The sequence below is a fragment of the Haliaeetus leucocephalus genome, unplaced genomic scaffold (genome assembly GCF_000737465.1).
Source record: "Haliaeetus leucocephalus isolate CR32 unplaced genomic scaffold, Haliaeetus_leucocephalus-4.0 Scaffold802, whole genome shotgun sequence".
NCBI lineage: Eukaryota > Metazoa > Chordata > Aves > Accipitriformes > Accipitridae > Haliaeetus > Haliaeetus leucocephalus.
The window spans coordinates 151,296-167,630 of record NW_010973238.1 but is presented as its reverse complement, the minus strand read 5'-3'; the positions used below and the strand labels follow the sequence as shown (position 1 = coordinate 167,630).

At 41.8% G+C, this 16,335-nt stretch overlaps 1 protein-coding gene across 2 annotated transcripts in view; it reads left to right on the top strand.

Annotated features, from left to right (window-relative positions):
• The first annotated feature begins 287 nt into the window (after window positions 1-287).
• Window positions 288-16,335, top strand: part of CLTCL1 (clathrin, heavy chain-like 1) — a 36,449-nt gene continuing 20,401 nt past the window's right edge. Inside the window, exons 1-7 of one of the 2 annotated variants that reach the window (XM_010581610.1) lie at window positions 288-329; window positions 8,648-8,855; window positions 11,287-11,298; window positions 12,960-13,228; window positions 13,497-13,658; window positions 14,435-14,548; window positions 15,901-16,074. In XM_010581610.1, coding sequence (XP_010579912.1) covers window positions 288-329; window positions 8,648-8,855; window positions 11,287-11,298; window positions 12,960-13,228; window positions 13,497-13,658; window positions 14,435-14,548; window positions 15,901-16,074 — 981 coding nt within the window. The remainder of the gene's footprint in view (window positions 330-8,647; window positions 8,856-11,286; window positions 11,299-12,959; window positions 13,229-13,496; window positions 13,659-14,434; window positions 14,549-15,900; window positions 16,075-16,335) is intronic. The other variant, XM_010581609.1, reaches the window with a different exon arrangement.

The following is a 16,335-nucleotide window of genomic DNA, read 5'->3' as shown; positions in this document are numbered from 1 at the left end:
GGGGGGGAAGAAGCACTGCGGGAGGGACTATTTGAGGAGACCCTGGCAGGCTGCTGAGGTGCGGAGTGATCCCGGCGCCGGAGTGAGCGGCCCCGAGCTGAGGCAGAAAAGGGAGGCGAACCCGCTGGGGCGCCATCCCAGCGAGGGCACTGCGCCTGCGCCGCCTCCCCCTCCCCTCCTCCCCGCCGCCGTGTGGGGTGCAGCAGCGCCTGCCCTGCTGCCACCGCCGGCCCCTGCCCCGGGGAGCTCGCCCTCTTCCCCCCCCTTCCCTCCCTCCCTCCCCAGCCATGGCCCAGATACTGCCCATTCGCTTCCAGGAGCATTTCCAGGTGAGCGGAGGGGGGAGGGGGCGGTGGGGAGCGCAGGGACGGGACTCCCCCTCCTCTGCCTCACCCCGTCCCTCAGAGAGGGGGGGAGGCCGCGGCCTATCCGGGGCTGGGGGCGCGCTGAGGGGAGGTTGGGGAGCGGGGGGACGACGACACACCGGGCCGCGGGACCCCTTCCCGCCGCCGCCGCTGTGGCGGGGGACCCTCTCGCCTTTCCTCTCCGCCGGTGCCGGGCCGCCGTCCCGCTGGGCGCCGCGGGAAGGCGCCCAGGGCCGAGCCCGCTCCCGGTGCGGGCTCCCCGGCTGCCGCCTCCGTTCGTCCGTCCATCCCCCGGGCTGCCTCTCCGCGGCGTGCGGAGCCGCCGCGATTTGTGCAGAGTCACTCGCCGCCTGAGGGACCTCCCGCTCCGGGGAGGGGGAGGCGCCGGAGCCGGGCTGCTCGCCCCGGGGACCGCGGGGGGCTCCCCCGTCTCAGCTTAGGTGGGCGCTTTATTCTTGGAGAGGGATCGAGGTTTTTCTCTCTTGCCTAAACGACCGTCAGCCTCCGGATCGCGGAGGTTCCTGGGAGCCTCTGTCTGTGCAGCTGCGAACTGGGAGGAAATTGGTGAGATGAGGTGCAAGAAACCATTTGAACTTGGAAGCCGCACAGCCTCCGTCCCTCCTTCCAAACATAACAATATTTTAAAAAAACCCCTCCCTGAAAATGACATAGTTCTGTTCTTAATAGCCTGTGAAAACCATAATGCCAGCGTTGGAAAAGATCCATGACTAATGGATGCAGCACAGACAAACCGGTTTATCTGTTTCCTTGTGAACTGGTGGTGAGGGAGGGTTGTAAATGGAGTGAGAGAACAGCAGTCTCTGAACATGCAGTTTGAGGCAGGAATTAAAGGAATTTGCTAAATGAATGAGAGAACAGGAAGTGGACTTGGCAAGTCATCCTTCTGTCTCTGTACCGCCCCTTCTGTCAAATCAGGCATCCATTTAAAAATATGAACTGGGTATCATCCATTGGTGTGGACTTTGTGCCACTTCAAGCATGTCAGCTTCAGAAATGGTTATTGCCACTTTAGCTCCCTTTGGGAAGTGTTTTTCTGCTTGACTGGAAGAACTGTCTTGGTTGCTCCGGAAGGAGTCCTATCCTGAAAAACAGTGACAGGGCTAGGGAACTCCAGAAATACCTGATCTCTGTGCCCAAGGGAGCAGACACACCTGTCGTCTCAGAGTTGTCATGGGTTAAGAGAGTTTAACATAGTGAAGAAGAACTATACTGTCACTTCCCCTCCTTCCCTGCCAATGTCCACTATGGCAGTGTCTGTAGTAACCTCAAATGAATTCCTAAGAGCTACAGTACAGCTGTCTGAGGAAGAAACTTGGGGTCAAAGTGGTTTTGACATCAGACTCTTCTTAGAAAGAAGCATATAGTTCTTACAATTTAAAACTAGCAAATGTGACCAATCCTGCTGATTGTGTTTGGTCTATACTATAATGATGAGAGAACATCACACCTAATATGTCATAGGTATAATGTGCTGCTTTGCACATCAAATGACTGTTTCTGTGATAGCTAGTGTTGTGTGGTGTGTCTTGCAACACTGCCAATATTAACATTGTGGTACTTCTCTTGGGGGGGGGGCTAGCAAATTTTCAGGGGATTTGTACTGAAGTCATATTCTATTTTTTGCTACCACCTGCTTTTGCTCTTAAATAATTTGATCTTGGCGAAAGGACTAAACCTCTGCTTGAAAGACTTTTCCCCAGCATGGAGGTTGCATAGAGGAGTAGGGGAAACCTTGGGACCCCTGCCGCTAACATGTAGGACCAAACTCTTTTTCAGGATTCACTCTCTCCTGCTTTTTCCCCCAATTTGAGTGCAGTAGCTCCAAAGCAGTACTCTACTAAAGAGTAACTGAGATTAGTAGTAGCTGGGAGTAGGAATGCAGCCAGCCTCCTTGGTGCTGCTTTTGCAGTTGTCTCTACGTGGTGGGGGGGGAATTGGAAGGAATGTGGGAACTGGTAGTGTTTGCTCTGGCTGGATATTTGCAGTACAGTTTTATCAGCTTTAACTTTAAATTGTGTTGTAAACATTGAGAGTCATGAATAAACGATACATGGTGCTTATTGTTGACTGGTAGGGAATTCATTAAAAGATTAGGCCTTCAGTCCTTCATAGTGTTTCACTGTTACCCATATTTAGCTTTATCAGCTTAATATCTCTCCCCCCTGCCATGTTACTTCCAAGAAATTGGCTTGGCTACAGCTAAGTTGTCATATTTAAAATTAATGTAATACATATAATATGCTGCTTTATGATGTTAAATCAAAAAAGTTACAATTCCTTATTGTGCTGTGTTTCAGTGATCCTATGTGCAATCTTTCTGTACATTATATCAATCTGTGTACTGTTTATACCTGTAGCCACTTTAACTAATGTAGCTTTAAGTGGTTAGAATAGCTGTTAACACTGGAATTACTCGATTCCAAATTCAGCCTGTTGCTGATGAAACATTACTTCACTTAAGTTCAGAGTATTCCTGAGATAGTTGTATGTACTTCACAAAAAGAACTGAAGCATGTGGAAAGTGCTCTCCAGAGAAACTAAACATAAGTTGCAGTGCTAAATACTGAACTCTTCTCTCCCACTCTCTCTGGCTGGAAGTAGATAAATGATAGTGTGAAGTGAAACAGTGATCTTGGTCCACGTAAAATTGGAGGAGTACTAGGGTTCAGCAGACTGTTTACATTCCTTTTGAAGCTCCAAACCTGTGCAGGAGGAGTGGCTGCCAGTCACAGTGCACTTAAATATGAAGTTATTATAGCTTGTATATTCAAGTCCTGTGTGAGCTTGAAAGATGGAGAATAGCTGCAGTAAAAGAAAGATATCCAGGTCTTGATGTGGTAGTAGTCAAGCTGAGAATGAACTCAGGTCTTACTCTTCATTTAGTGCCATTTAATGCAATTGAGTGGTTGTTTTTAGATGTGAATTCAGTAGCTATGAGTCTTTACAAATTCATAAAGAACTTGCATCTTGCTCATTCTTCCCACAGACAATATCATAGTTAAGTCCCATGGCAAGGGAGGTAAGATAAGGACTTAGATTTTTATCTGTCTCATCGCTGACCAGCTGCATCAGTACAAACTCTGCCAGCCCTGCTATAGTGAAGTACTAGTATGCACTACTTAAGCTACTGTGATTTAATCAGGTTCTTAACTCCAATGCTTCTGTTGGAGTAGTGATTTTTAAACTATTTACCAGATTGAACTCTTTCAAGGGGATTGTAGAGTTTACAATGGAAATGCTGTAAAAGACTAAATATACTGGTACATGGACTGGAAGCAATACTGCTGGAATTCAGTGTACAGAGTGTTCTTGATCTAAAATTAAACTTTTCTTTTACTTAGTCATTGGTTTGCTCTTAAGAGCTTGGCTTTGTCCCCTTTTGAGCTTTTGTCAGTTTTCACTAGCAAAAATCTCTGCCTGCAGAGAAAACTGAGACGAAGTCTCAGGTTCCTAGGTTAGGGACTTTGTCCCTTAGATGGATAGACACAGGGATCTGTAGACAGAGTTCTGCTCTCAGTTGAATAACTAATACAGGCTCTTGAGCACAGCCAGCTAATGTGAAAACTTGTGTGCATGATGCGCTCTTGATGTGGAAGTTTTATGTGTCTTGGTGCAGCACTGAGAAGCTGAGGTATCCTAGCTTTATAAAGGATGTAGATTTACTTCTTGTCATTTTCTGGACAAAAACACTTTCTACTTGGATAGTCTGAGATGTCTTGTTAAGAATTACTGTCTGTTGTGCAATAGGCATGACTGAGCCGAAGTGTAATGGCTTTCATGAGTTTGCTTTGGCTAGACGTGGACTTAAAAGCACTCAGGATATTTGCAAGCTGTAAATGACTTCTTGGAGTTGTATTCGAAAGGTAGGGCTAAATATCATGACTTGATTCAGCTATTTAGTGTTGAAGAGACCATATTTGCTCACTGGATTGCAAAGTGCCTTACATGTGGTAGGGAGACTCATTCCATAGATGATCTAATCCTCATCACAGACATACAGGAACAGATTTTTGTGTAGGAAGTAACTGTCACTTAAGATGAAAGCCTTAACTGCAACTAAAACCTGTGAGCCAGTGTCTTGCATGTTTCAGTTCTTCTATACTTCCTTGATGTCCCTCACCTGTCAAGATGGGAACTACAGCAGGGGATGAGGGAGGGTGGACAACAGAGATGTCCAACAACTATATGCAGATCCTTATTGAGCATGATTATAACTTTTTATAGTCACATGAGTAAAAGAGTTCTGAGAAACTGTATTACTGTGTTCTTGGTTTGTATTGTGCTTAAAATGATATGTGCTTACAGAGCTTTTAGCAGGCAGTTAATTGGATACCTATAGCTTCTGCCCAAGCCTTACTCTTTTCTAATGGGCTTAAAAACCAATATTTGGTCACCTCTAAAAAGCATTTCCACTAGAGCTGTGGGGCGTAAAGCTGAAATGGGGTATTTACTGAGCCCTGGAGAGATCTTAAATTCAGAATTCTTCTGACTCCAGCATTTAACTGATTGTAGGTCCCAAGTATTGGAGTGTCAGTATTAAAGAGACAGTAAGTTGGGCTTAAGTATTTCCTATTAGAGAAATGGACTTAGTTTGAAGACTGATAGTATCTGAGTTGGTCTGCGCTGGTGTAGTTTGGATCACTACACTCCACAGAAAGAGAAAGGCTAGATTATTTACCAGAACTCTTGTGTAAAAATTTTTCAACTCCATTTCTTAGCAAATGGTACCATGCTAGTAAAGTAGAATTGGGAAAGACTAAATCTCAGATTAATAGTTGTAATTCATCCTAAGTGTGGGACTTGTGTATCTTCATTCAGGTTGAGAATCAAATAATACATCTTGGGTTAATCTTTACCATGTCATAAGTTCTCAGTATCTGTAAGATGCCTAAAAGTAAGTTTGGTATCTAATCCAGCCTTGCAGTAATATGAGATACATCTGAAGAAAAAAAAAAAATCTTTATCTGGTTTGTTCAGCCTGATAGTGAAGGTAGTTCTACACTGCACATATAGATAATGGGCATTAGGGCATGAAAGGGTAGGAGAGGCATTAGGCTGTTACTTGTAGAACAGAATGTTATCCTTTCCTCTACAGCAGGGCTTACAGTAACCTACATGGGGGTGCTTGGTAGGGTTTAACTGGTTTACCCAAAAATAGTATGGGGTGAAATCGTGGGAGGAGGCTACCTCCATAGTAAATGTCTCTGGAATGACCTTGTAATATTGAATCCTTTTCAGAAGAAGGCAACCTTAGTTTGAAAGTACTGCTTGTCTAAGGAATATAATAAAAAATGAAAATTTAGTAGCAATTGAGAGGTCTGATGTTCACTCCTTTATGAAAATAAACTGCAAAATCTCTAGTTTGTGTACACAAACTTCAGAAATGACCTGTAGCACTTTCACCTGAGGCCTTTTAAGATATATAGCTAAATGCTTGCTACCTCCTGTAATAAAGTTTTCTTAATTCTGTGTTTGAGGAAGATGGGAAGGTGCTTTAGAACAACATAGTTCAGATTGTCTTGGCAGGTTTGTCCCATCCAGGATAGAAGCAATGCTGGCTGATGTCCCTTTGTTTGATGGTAAAGGGATTCTGCTCATTCTTTTGTATAGTCATAAGGAATATGCCTCTTAACACTGCTTCCATGTTATAGGAGCACATAGGATCTGGTGAGGATACTTATCACTCCCCTTATGGCAGGAACAGTCTTTGGTGTTTTCAGACTGCTAAAATGTGAAGCGTTGTCATCATTCACTCAGGCTTGCAGCATTCATATGACCATCCTTTAGGAAGTACTAACATTTTGCCTTTAAAAGATGTGACTGACTTCCCTAATAAGGATGGCAGTGATACTCATGCATAATTTAGTATTACATTTTCTGAAAGCTTTGCTAGATTTTGTAATAGTTAAAACGGGAAATCTTAATACCAGGACTTGATGTAAAATCTTACCTAGCTTAATGGAGATACCCGAAGCATTATCCTTCAACATTGACCAGATTTTGGAGTGAATAACCTTGGGCTTAAAGCTGAACTTTAAGTAGGCTAATGCCTCAAGATTCTCACCATGCAGAAAGAGTGGCCAGGGGCTGTCTCTTGAAGAGTAGGTCAAGCTGAAGCACAGTAATTTAGAAGAGACCTTGAAGAGGCTGTGTTTCTACTTCAGTACTCTGGAAATACATCCGAGTTTGGGTTAATTAAATCAAGTGAGGAACCTGGCTATGCTGCAATTAAATCTCTTAACCACTCTTGTGACACTTAACTTAGTCTCTTGGAATGGACTGTACTGTATTGCTAGATGGACTCAGATCATGCTCAACATTAAAGTGCTCAAATGTCTACTACCTGAACATATAATTTGTCACAATAAGTGGATATTGTCTGGTCTAGAGCATGTGACTAAGAACAGTGGAATTGTTCTTAGTCCATCATTTAGTCCTCTGTTGTTCAAGGTCACAGAAGTTGATGGAGCTACGACTTGCATGTTTATTTGGTACTAAAAATTTCTGCATTATATATGAAAAGTACATGAGTTGTCTTGATATGGAAACTTCTTTCCTTATTGACACAGAAGCCTGTAATAGCTGCAAGTCCAGTGGACTTGTTTTCAAAACTCTAGTTGCAAGCAGCTTCTGATGTTCTTGTGCCTAAACTTTGATTCTCTTCTGGAACAAATGGTACCTACTGAAGTGTACTACTTTGTATTGAAGTATTTACCTGTGAAGTGAGGTGTTGGCTGAATGTGTCAATTTTGCTGAGACACTTGCGGGAGGGAGTAAATGTCTCTTTACACATGTGTACATTTGGCTTGTATTGCATTACTGAAATTTGAGTACCTTGAGATTAGCAGTTACTGAGCTGAATAGCTCTTCATTAGTAAGCAGAACAGAAAACAAACACTTCCTGAGGCATTCTTGGGCACAGACCTTACCACACTTCTAGGTATCTCCATTACATACCCAATTTATGATTTAGTGAGTAGCTTTACAGAAGCTGTAACAAGCCATGATCAGCCAGATCAAAACACAGTAAAACAGTGTTTGTGACACCACCATGGGACTTATTGCCCAAAGGGTTTAGTCTATTGTATGAAGGTCTGGGTGGTATGTATCAAAGGAGTCTAATGACTTGGTGATGCTGGTGGTAGTTTCTATTCTGTCTCCTTGAGGGCAGTCATTTTTCACTTGCAGTGCACTGAAAAGCAGTATAGGTTAATCCCTTAAGAAGCTTCAGTGAAGCTGATACAGTTCTTCTGCTTGAAAAGCGTTGCTTTGGGGCATAAAGCAGGTGCTCAGGCTTGTCACAGTTACTGTTATATAAAATGCAGCTTGCATACATACCAAGCTGAGGTGTGCTACATAGGTGAATCTGATTTACTGCAGACCAGTTGAAACAGTGATACTCATTCACTGCCACCTGCTCCTGTTAACCTGAAATTGTAAGTGAATGGAAACAAAGTTTACACAAAAGGATGAAAATGGGAAATAGCCATCTTCTAGGGCAGTCTATTCAGTGGCACAAAATGACTCTAAGTTACATTAAGAGTAACTGCTTTGTACCTACTGCCACATGATTGAGCACAAGCTATGTTTTGAGAGTTGGATGTAAGGCTGGAGGGGGCCTGCATTGAAATCTCTGCCCTTGTTGTTGAGCCAGGTGGGATGACATCTTGGGCAAGGAGAGATGGAATGACTGATTATTTTAACACAACTTTCTTACCTTTCACTGGTAAGAATTAGAGTCTAAGAAGCAAGATGAACAATTGCACTTGTAAAAATAGGCCATTTGAGACCTGCTATGTAGACTTCATTCCTTAATGTTGCTAGGAATAGGTTGCATAAGGGTAATTGGTTCTTTCCATAAGGCCCAGTGATGCTGTATGTTGTAGTTCTGCCACTTAATAAGTTTCTAATATCAAATTTACCAGCCTTGCTTAATCTGGAATCATGATGCTACTGATAGTATACAGCCTATCACATTACTAGACCCAAGTTATGCAATAAATGCTTATGTTAAAACTCCTTTTAGTTTGCATCAATAACACAACTTTGGGATGTCTTTAGGACTTGAATACTGAGAATTGTGTAGTCCTTTACCTATGCAACAAAGAGAATCAGAAGATAAATTGTAGTTCCATAATATACACTCTTGTCAGAGAAATATACTAGTCTTGCATTTCCTTCTGGAGGAGACTTTAGACATAGGCTTGAGTTAGACCTTCAACATGGGAAGGGTAATAAAGCACTCTCTTCCATCTTTCTAGCTCCAAAATTTGGGCATTAACCCAGCAAACATTGGATTCAGTACCCTAACAATGGAATCTGACAAGTTCATCTGCATCAGGGAGAAAGTGGGAGAGCAGGCACAAGTAGTGATAATTGACATGAGTGATCCAACAACACCCATCAGACGCCCAATTTCTGCCGAAAGTGCCATCATGAATCCAGCCTCTAAAGTAATTGCGCTAAAAGGTGAGTAACCCTTTATTATTGCAGTATGAAACATACTGTTTAGCTGTATTACTGCTTACATATGCTCTTAAGCTTAAGATTTATGTAAACTTTCTAAGAATGTATATGAGGATGAGAATTCTTGCCTGAACTTGCATGCTGTAGTTTTGGCAGTAGATTTTTCAGTAATCTTTGGATGGTTTGCCTCCAAGTAGGTATGAGATGCTTGGGCTGGGCACTGCAGCCTCCTATCCTCACTGAGGACCAGGTCAACATATGGTATACTTTCCCTTTAAACAGGTGTTGTAAACACAATGTTCATTTGTAAAGATGAATAGGGGTGCAAAGCCATTCTTGGTCTCTGCTCTGTCCTGGCCCTTTCTTGTAGCTCTGAAGAGCTTACTAGATAACAACAAAATGTCATAAGGATGGCCAGTAACTGTGGAAGTCTGAATGTACAAGCATGTTAAGTTTAGTAATAATGAGATCCTGCAGACAGACCTCTGCTTTCCAGTAACTGTGATGTTGATGCTGCCTTTAAGTAGTACTCTGAGCTCGAAGAAATAATTGTTAATACATCTCTGGCTCTTTTCTTAAATGACCAGCTTCTGGTATTTAATCTCAATAACTGTTACTGACTATGTACTTTTCTTCCTGCATCTTATCTAAACAGATGGTGAGTGAACTTTGTCGTGACATTTCATGTTCAGTAGTACAGAATGGTCTAATCTCATAAAAAGTACTGAACTTTAAGGTAGCCATTTGACAGTTCACTTCATAGCCAGGTGGGGGATCTTAATCCTCAACTGGTATTATAGTGAAAATGTTCTCCATTGGCTTGTTGCTAACCATTTGGCTGCTTTGACTATTGACTGTACCAAGTGAAGGAGAAGAGTGTGCTCTCAATGTTTGTGTGTGTGTGTGTGTATATGATGAAAGTACAGTTGATAGACAAAACCAAGTTGCAATATTTTTATGAGAGACCTCTGCTAGCATGTCCTGTGTGCTATTCATTTCTGCCTGAGTGTGTTTTTTATTGTGAAAAATCATGGTGAAATTACTTAGGGGTCCAAGAAATAACTGGCCTCAGAACTGGCACAAACCCTGTAACTTCTTGTCTTTGATCTCAAGCTTATACTGACATTAGGGAAAAACTAATATGTTTGATTTGCTGAATCTGTGATTCAGCTAAGATGCTTATACATCTTGCAAAGGACTGCCTTACCTGGGGTGTGGGTAATGGTAACAATGCAAAAATAATCTCAGATCTGTTGAGTTCACTGTCCTTAATCTTGGACCCCTTTAAACAAACCATATTGGCAAGGAAAGTGCCTTCTCTACGCTAGCAGAGCTTCATCTACCTCTTATCATCTGGTTTTAAAACTAACTTACTAACTAAATGGCTTATCAACTTCAAAGAACACAGCTTTAGTCTTGCCAGTGTTAAGACTTGCTCAAAAGGAGTATTGTTCTGTCTGTGCAGAAGGTTGAGTGAATGATGTCACATTGACATGTGAAGTTGTGTTGTTAGGTATTGCAAACTTAATGATCTCTTCTATCAATAATCTAATGACCAAAGGGTTGGGTAGAAAAGAGGATGAACAGAGCTACCTAACCAATGTGGTGTTACCCATGATAACCAGCAGAACTGCAGTGAGCTGCACTGAAGACATGGTTTAAGTCAGGCACTCCAGACTTTCCCTGTTGATTGGCTGAGGCTTCAGTAGTCAAAACTGTTGCATATTGTGACTCTGTGCCATGATTGGAAGTTGCTCATAATCTGAGGATTATTGAGCAATAAACATACAAACCCACCCTCTGAAAAAGAAATGAAATGGTTATTGATTTAAACTGAAATACAGTATGCACAATTTCATTTCTGGATTGCATGTGGCATTCTCCTGGTGTACCAAGATTTATGCTTTGTCCTTGTGTTCATGATTCTCTTGCTTTGCTCTGTAGTGAGGGTACTCCCCAGTTGGTGCAAGTGGAGAATGCAGCACTCAGGAGTGCTTCCATTCTTTGTGGAATGGAGAAACTTCATGCTCCAGTGAACTGAAATGTAAATTCTAGTGCCAGTGTTCAAAAAACAAAGGTGCTTACTTGACTACACCTGTAGAGAATAGTACAAGTAGACTGATCAGACTGGTAGCTTGATCAGAAAAACTTACGTAAGAGTCTGGCTTTTTGTCTCAGATTTTGGCCTAAAAGTGTTTAAGTAGACATAAGACTCAAACTCACACTTGCCCTCACTATGAATTTATAGCAGGTTCTGCTCTCTCTTAATCCAAATACTGATTTTTTTTTGTAGTTTAATTACAGTTTAGAGTTCTGAAGTTTGAATTTATGTTGCCACACTTAAGAAATTGTATTGCTGTGGCTCCTGTGGTCCCCAGCATGTAGAGCTAGCTGTCTGATGAAGCTTCTAAAGCCATTTCCAACTGTAACACAGGAGTCAAATTTAGTCTAGAAAATAGACCAGCATGAGCTTTTAGCTTGTTCCAGTAGCTTATTGGTTTCTTCTATGTTCTTAAAACTAGGAAGGACATCCTGCTTCCTTTTCAGGAAGACCTGACTTAGAGTAGTTTCTGCATTCACATACTGGTATTCCTGTTTAGGTGGAGACTTTCCAGAACTACTTGTCTGCCTTCTGCCTGTGAGGCTGCACACTGTGGAAGTTCCAAAATCAAGCCCTTGATAGCATCAGTCCACTGCTGGACAAATTGCTGTCCAATACAGTAAATACGCTGTTTCTAACTATCAGTTTACAGCTGGTGTTAGGCCTGGGCTTATTGCATTTATATAATATGGTAACTGCATGTGCAGAGCAAGGTGGTCAGAAACAGGCTGCTTTTGGTCCCAGGAAAGCTAGCAAGCTGTCCTGGGAACTAGTTGATCAGGTTAACACTTCTTCATGCAGTTAATCCAGGGAGCATAAATGCTGCATGTGGTAGCTGTCAAGTCTTGTGTTGTCTCTTGACACTGCATTAAACTAATATGATCAATTCACTGGATAAATTATGCTAAAATGTTATAGAGAAGTCTGAGATGCATATTAACTTGGGGTTAGTATCTCTTGAAAATGATTCCTCAGTGGCCAGCAGCCTTCATCTATCAAAACTTCCCAGTAGAAGGAACATCTACCAGTTTGATAGTCAGAAGTGTTACTAGCAGGGAAAACATTTCTGAAATGTGGATAGAAATAATGGCATTACAAGCCAATACTCTAGCAGTCTGAGTGGGTGTCTTGTGAACGGAAAACAATATTCCTAGAGCTGAGTCGTCTCATCTGCAGTGAAGTAAAACATCACTTTGACTTTCTGAAGGGAACGGAGTCCCTTATTCTTTATAGGTTGGTTCAATTAAATTAGCTTTAGGTATACCCTTACTAGCTGCTTCTGCTAATTAAAAGGAATACTGAAGTCAAGCTTAAACCTGCAATATAGTTACCTAAATTATGAAGCAGTAACCTTACCTGGAACTAAAACTCCAAACTTTTCTATAATCTTTCTAAACTTTTGACTCTCTTCTTCAATAGGCACTTGTATTACTGTTGTACAGAGCCCATCTATCTCCTAGTTAAGCGCAGAGGTCATTCAGCAGAAAAATAAAATGGAAGCTGTGGTCTTGGGCTATCTCAAGAGCTGTTGCAAGTCTTGTGCTGTTGGACTTGGTCCAGGTCATCTACAGCAGCTACTGAATTGACACAAACTGGAGCCATTCTTTATTAATTGTACTGAATGGCATCTACTAGACACCCATAATTTGATATACCAGTTCTGCTACCTAAACCAGAGTTTACACAAGCTCTGTAGTTTAGACTGTCTTTTAACTACAGCTTATAGTTAATTAAAATGTCTATGCTTGTCAGTTGTTGGAATGTCCATGTAAGTGTCCATGAGAAGTAGACTTTTTTGCTTCAGGGATGGTAGAGGTGTTGGAGGTGGGGAGGGGAGTCCATTTGATAAGAGTCAAATATCAAAGGAGGCTCAGATGTGACAGGACACTAACCCTGTCTGTAACATTACTGGAATAGTGGGTTAAACAGGGTGCTTGTAAACAGGTGGACTACAAGATGGCCATTGTGGTAATGTCTGTGATGTTTCTTGGGTTTTGTCATACTAGCTGGGAAAACACTTCAGATCTTTAACATTGAGATGAAAAGTAAAATGAAAGCCCACACGATGGCAGAGGAAGTGATCTTCTGGAAATGGATATCTGTGAATACAGTTGCCTTGGTGACAGAGACAGCAGTCTACCACTGGAGCATGGAGGGAGAATCGCAACCCCAAAAGATGTTTGACAGGCATGCTAGTCTTGCGGGCTGCCAAATCATCAATTACAGAACAGATGAACACCAAAAATGGCTGCTGCTGATAGGAATTTCAGCACAGGTAAGTTAGCTGGAAACAGCATGCTATGAAAACAATCAGGAGAGCCCTGTCCCCACTTCACTTAATAGCTGCTATAGTTTCTTAACTTTGGTTTCTGTATCGAAATTTCAAGGATATCTTTTGTGTAGGAATAACCTGACCTGTAGTGCGATTAAAGTGTTGGAGGAGGGGATGAGAGGCATTTGCTGCTTTTTAGTTTACTGTCCCAAAGGTCTTGCTATAAACATCTGAAATCTTATCTCTAAAAGCTGACCTTTCTTTTTTCTAGCAAAATCGTGTGGTTGGTGCAATGCAGCTGTACTCAGTTGATAGAAAAGTCTCCCAACCTATAGAGGGCCATGCAGCAGCTTTTGCAGAATTCAAAATAGAGGGAAATGCCAAACCTTCTACCCTCTTCTGTTTTGCTGTGAGGAGTCCTGCAGGGGGCAAGGTAAAGTCTGTAAGCTGTTTTACTGTTCTGCTGTAACAGAACTCTACTAATAGAACTTCAGTGATCACACAGTTTAGTGTATGCTTTCTGAAGAACATCTGGGGAACCATGTGTGCAGCATGTTTGGTCAGTGTCAAAATGCTTTCTTTCAATAGGGTAGAAACTGCAAAAAGTCTTAAGTTGCTTGGGTGAAACTTAGACATAAGAGCAAATATAGATGCATTTAAGAACTGAGCTCAGGGTGTTAAAGCATCAATTTATGCCCACATGGGGTTTTTTGTGTGTATAAAGTTAAGTCGAATTGAGTACAGAAAGGCTAGATAAGCCTTAGTGCTGTAGGTAGATTGTTTGCATCAAAGTGATAGTGGAATTTAGTAGCAGTTGAATGCTACAACTGCTGAGCAGTCTGTAAAGAGCCGAGGAGACACTAAAATATCTTCAGCACTCTAGACTTGTCCTGCAAAATTGTTGATGAATTGACAATTCTCACTCAAAACATCTTGAACAAGTAGTCTTGAATAAAAATAGTCTGCTTTCATAGAAAGCATGAGTTTCTTTCTCTTTTTGATCTTTTTCCCACTTTTTAAGTTCCAGAAAACTTGTCCCTCTGATAAATATCTGGAGCACAGCTCCCCAGGCTGTGCTGGTTCTGGATTGGGCAGATATTCATTAGTCAAGTGTGGTAGATGACTTCAGTAGCATATCTGAAAAGAGGAATTTCTTTCATGTGGCTGTACTTGCAGGCAATCTTGTGACATGTACTCTTTTCTTCCTAGCTACACATAATTGAAGTAGGTCAGCCAGCTACTGGAAATCAGCCATTTGTTAAGAAAGCTGTTGATGTGTTTTTCCCACCTGAGGCACAGACAGACTTTCCTGTGGCAATGCAGGTAAATGTTTGACCCTCAAAAAATCAACTTTACAGCCTGGCAAGTAGCTGCCATCTCTGTTGTAAAGAATGCTTTCTATTAGTGCTTTGCTGTCATTCTTCCTAGTTCTGGGAAGGGTGTTAATAGATTTGTGGGAGGTAGACTGGACATTAAAACAGTAACTCAAACACAAATATATAGGTTGCTCCAGTATTTGTCCAGATATGTCAACTTGAGGCTGTATTTAGGGAAGAAAAAAAACCTCAACCAAAAAAAAACCCAAACAAAAAAAACCCACAACAGAAAAACACCAAACAAAGCCCCAGCAAAACCCCTACTAACCCACCACCCCACCCCCAACAACAACAAAAAATCAGACCCCCAAAAAAACCCTTGATGGCGTCTTCTGGTAGAATGTCTCTAACTTTGCTTTGGCTATTGAACTTCCTACTAATGTTCAAAGTTCTAGATAAGAATGGTGCTTGAAGTAGCTTCATATGAAAGTGGCATTTCATCTACAGTAGATGTCACTGAGACAAGTGGAGTAGGGAGTCCTGTATCAGCATACTTCCTGTAGTAGCAGCACAGAAGAAGCAATTTGGGACATTAATGGGAGGTTCTTTAGGAAAGAACATAGCTGGTTGCCTTGACAGACCAAACTTCACTTAGCGTGTCTGCAGGACTGGAAATTGTGTAATAAAAGCAAACTATCTCAGAGCATGCAACTGCTGACCAGTCTAATAGACCAGCTTCATAAATGAACCAGGAGATGCCTTAAACTAAGGTAAACAAAGGAAGCTGTCTACATGGCAGGATTCATGTGGCTCTGTACTTCAGCTTGAGGTGTAATTAACAAAACATCTGAAGACTTGTTTCAGAGTGAAAGTACTTTGAAGACCATTTTGGCTTGAAAGCCTTCCCAGTTTAAGTGACTTGACAGGTAAACTGGAGTACTCAGTAGCTGAGCTTGGTTTAGGTTCTGCTGGTACTTTGGGTAGGTCTTGTTGGAAGAGAGTGGGACTATCTCATTAATATTTCTGAACAGAAACTTGTACTGACATATCTAAACCAGAATGCTGATTATACCCAAACCTTCTTCCTCAGCCTGGCTCATTAGGATGAGGAGTATGTCCTTTGCTGCAGATGAATTTTAATTTCCCTTCAACCTCTCTATTCAGTGGAGCTATGGCTGCAAATGGCCAGCAATGCTGTTCATTGCTTTGAGTCTGTAAGGAAGAAGCCCGAAGCTATATTTGTTCTTAGTGTCAGTGCAAAGGCATGTCACTGCAGTACTGTCTTGTGACTAGGCTAAAGGCAGCTGTCTTAACTGTTATAGTCTTAGTCTTGACTAATAAAAACTCATCTTTTGGCAGATTGGAATTAAGCATGGTGTTATCTACCTGATCACAAAGTATGGATATATTCACATGTATGACTTGGAGTCTGGAGTGTGCATCTACATGAACCGTATTAGTGCTGATACTATCTTTGTCACAGCTCCTCATGAACCTACCTCAGGCATTATTGGTGTGAATAAAAAAGGACAGGTAACAAATCCAGCACTCTGATTTTGAGCCTTCTAATGCTCAGATGGAATGTAACAAACCTAATGAGTGACTTGATGCAACAAATGTCATGGAGGGAAGCAAGTAACTATTTGATTAGTCAGTTTTTAACCTCTCCTAGTACAGAACTGCTTGGGGAGGAACTTGGGTTTTTTAATAATCTAGTACTTCACTGATAGCCATTTTGGTTGCTATATTTCATAGTAGTTGTGGAAAGGACAGCACTCCTCAATATGCCTTTTG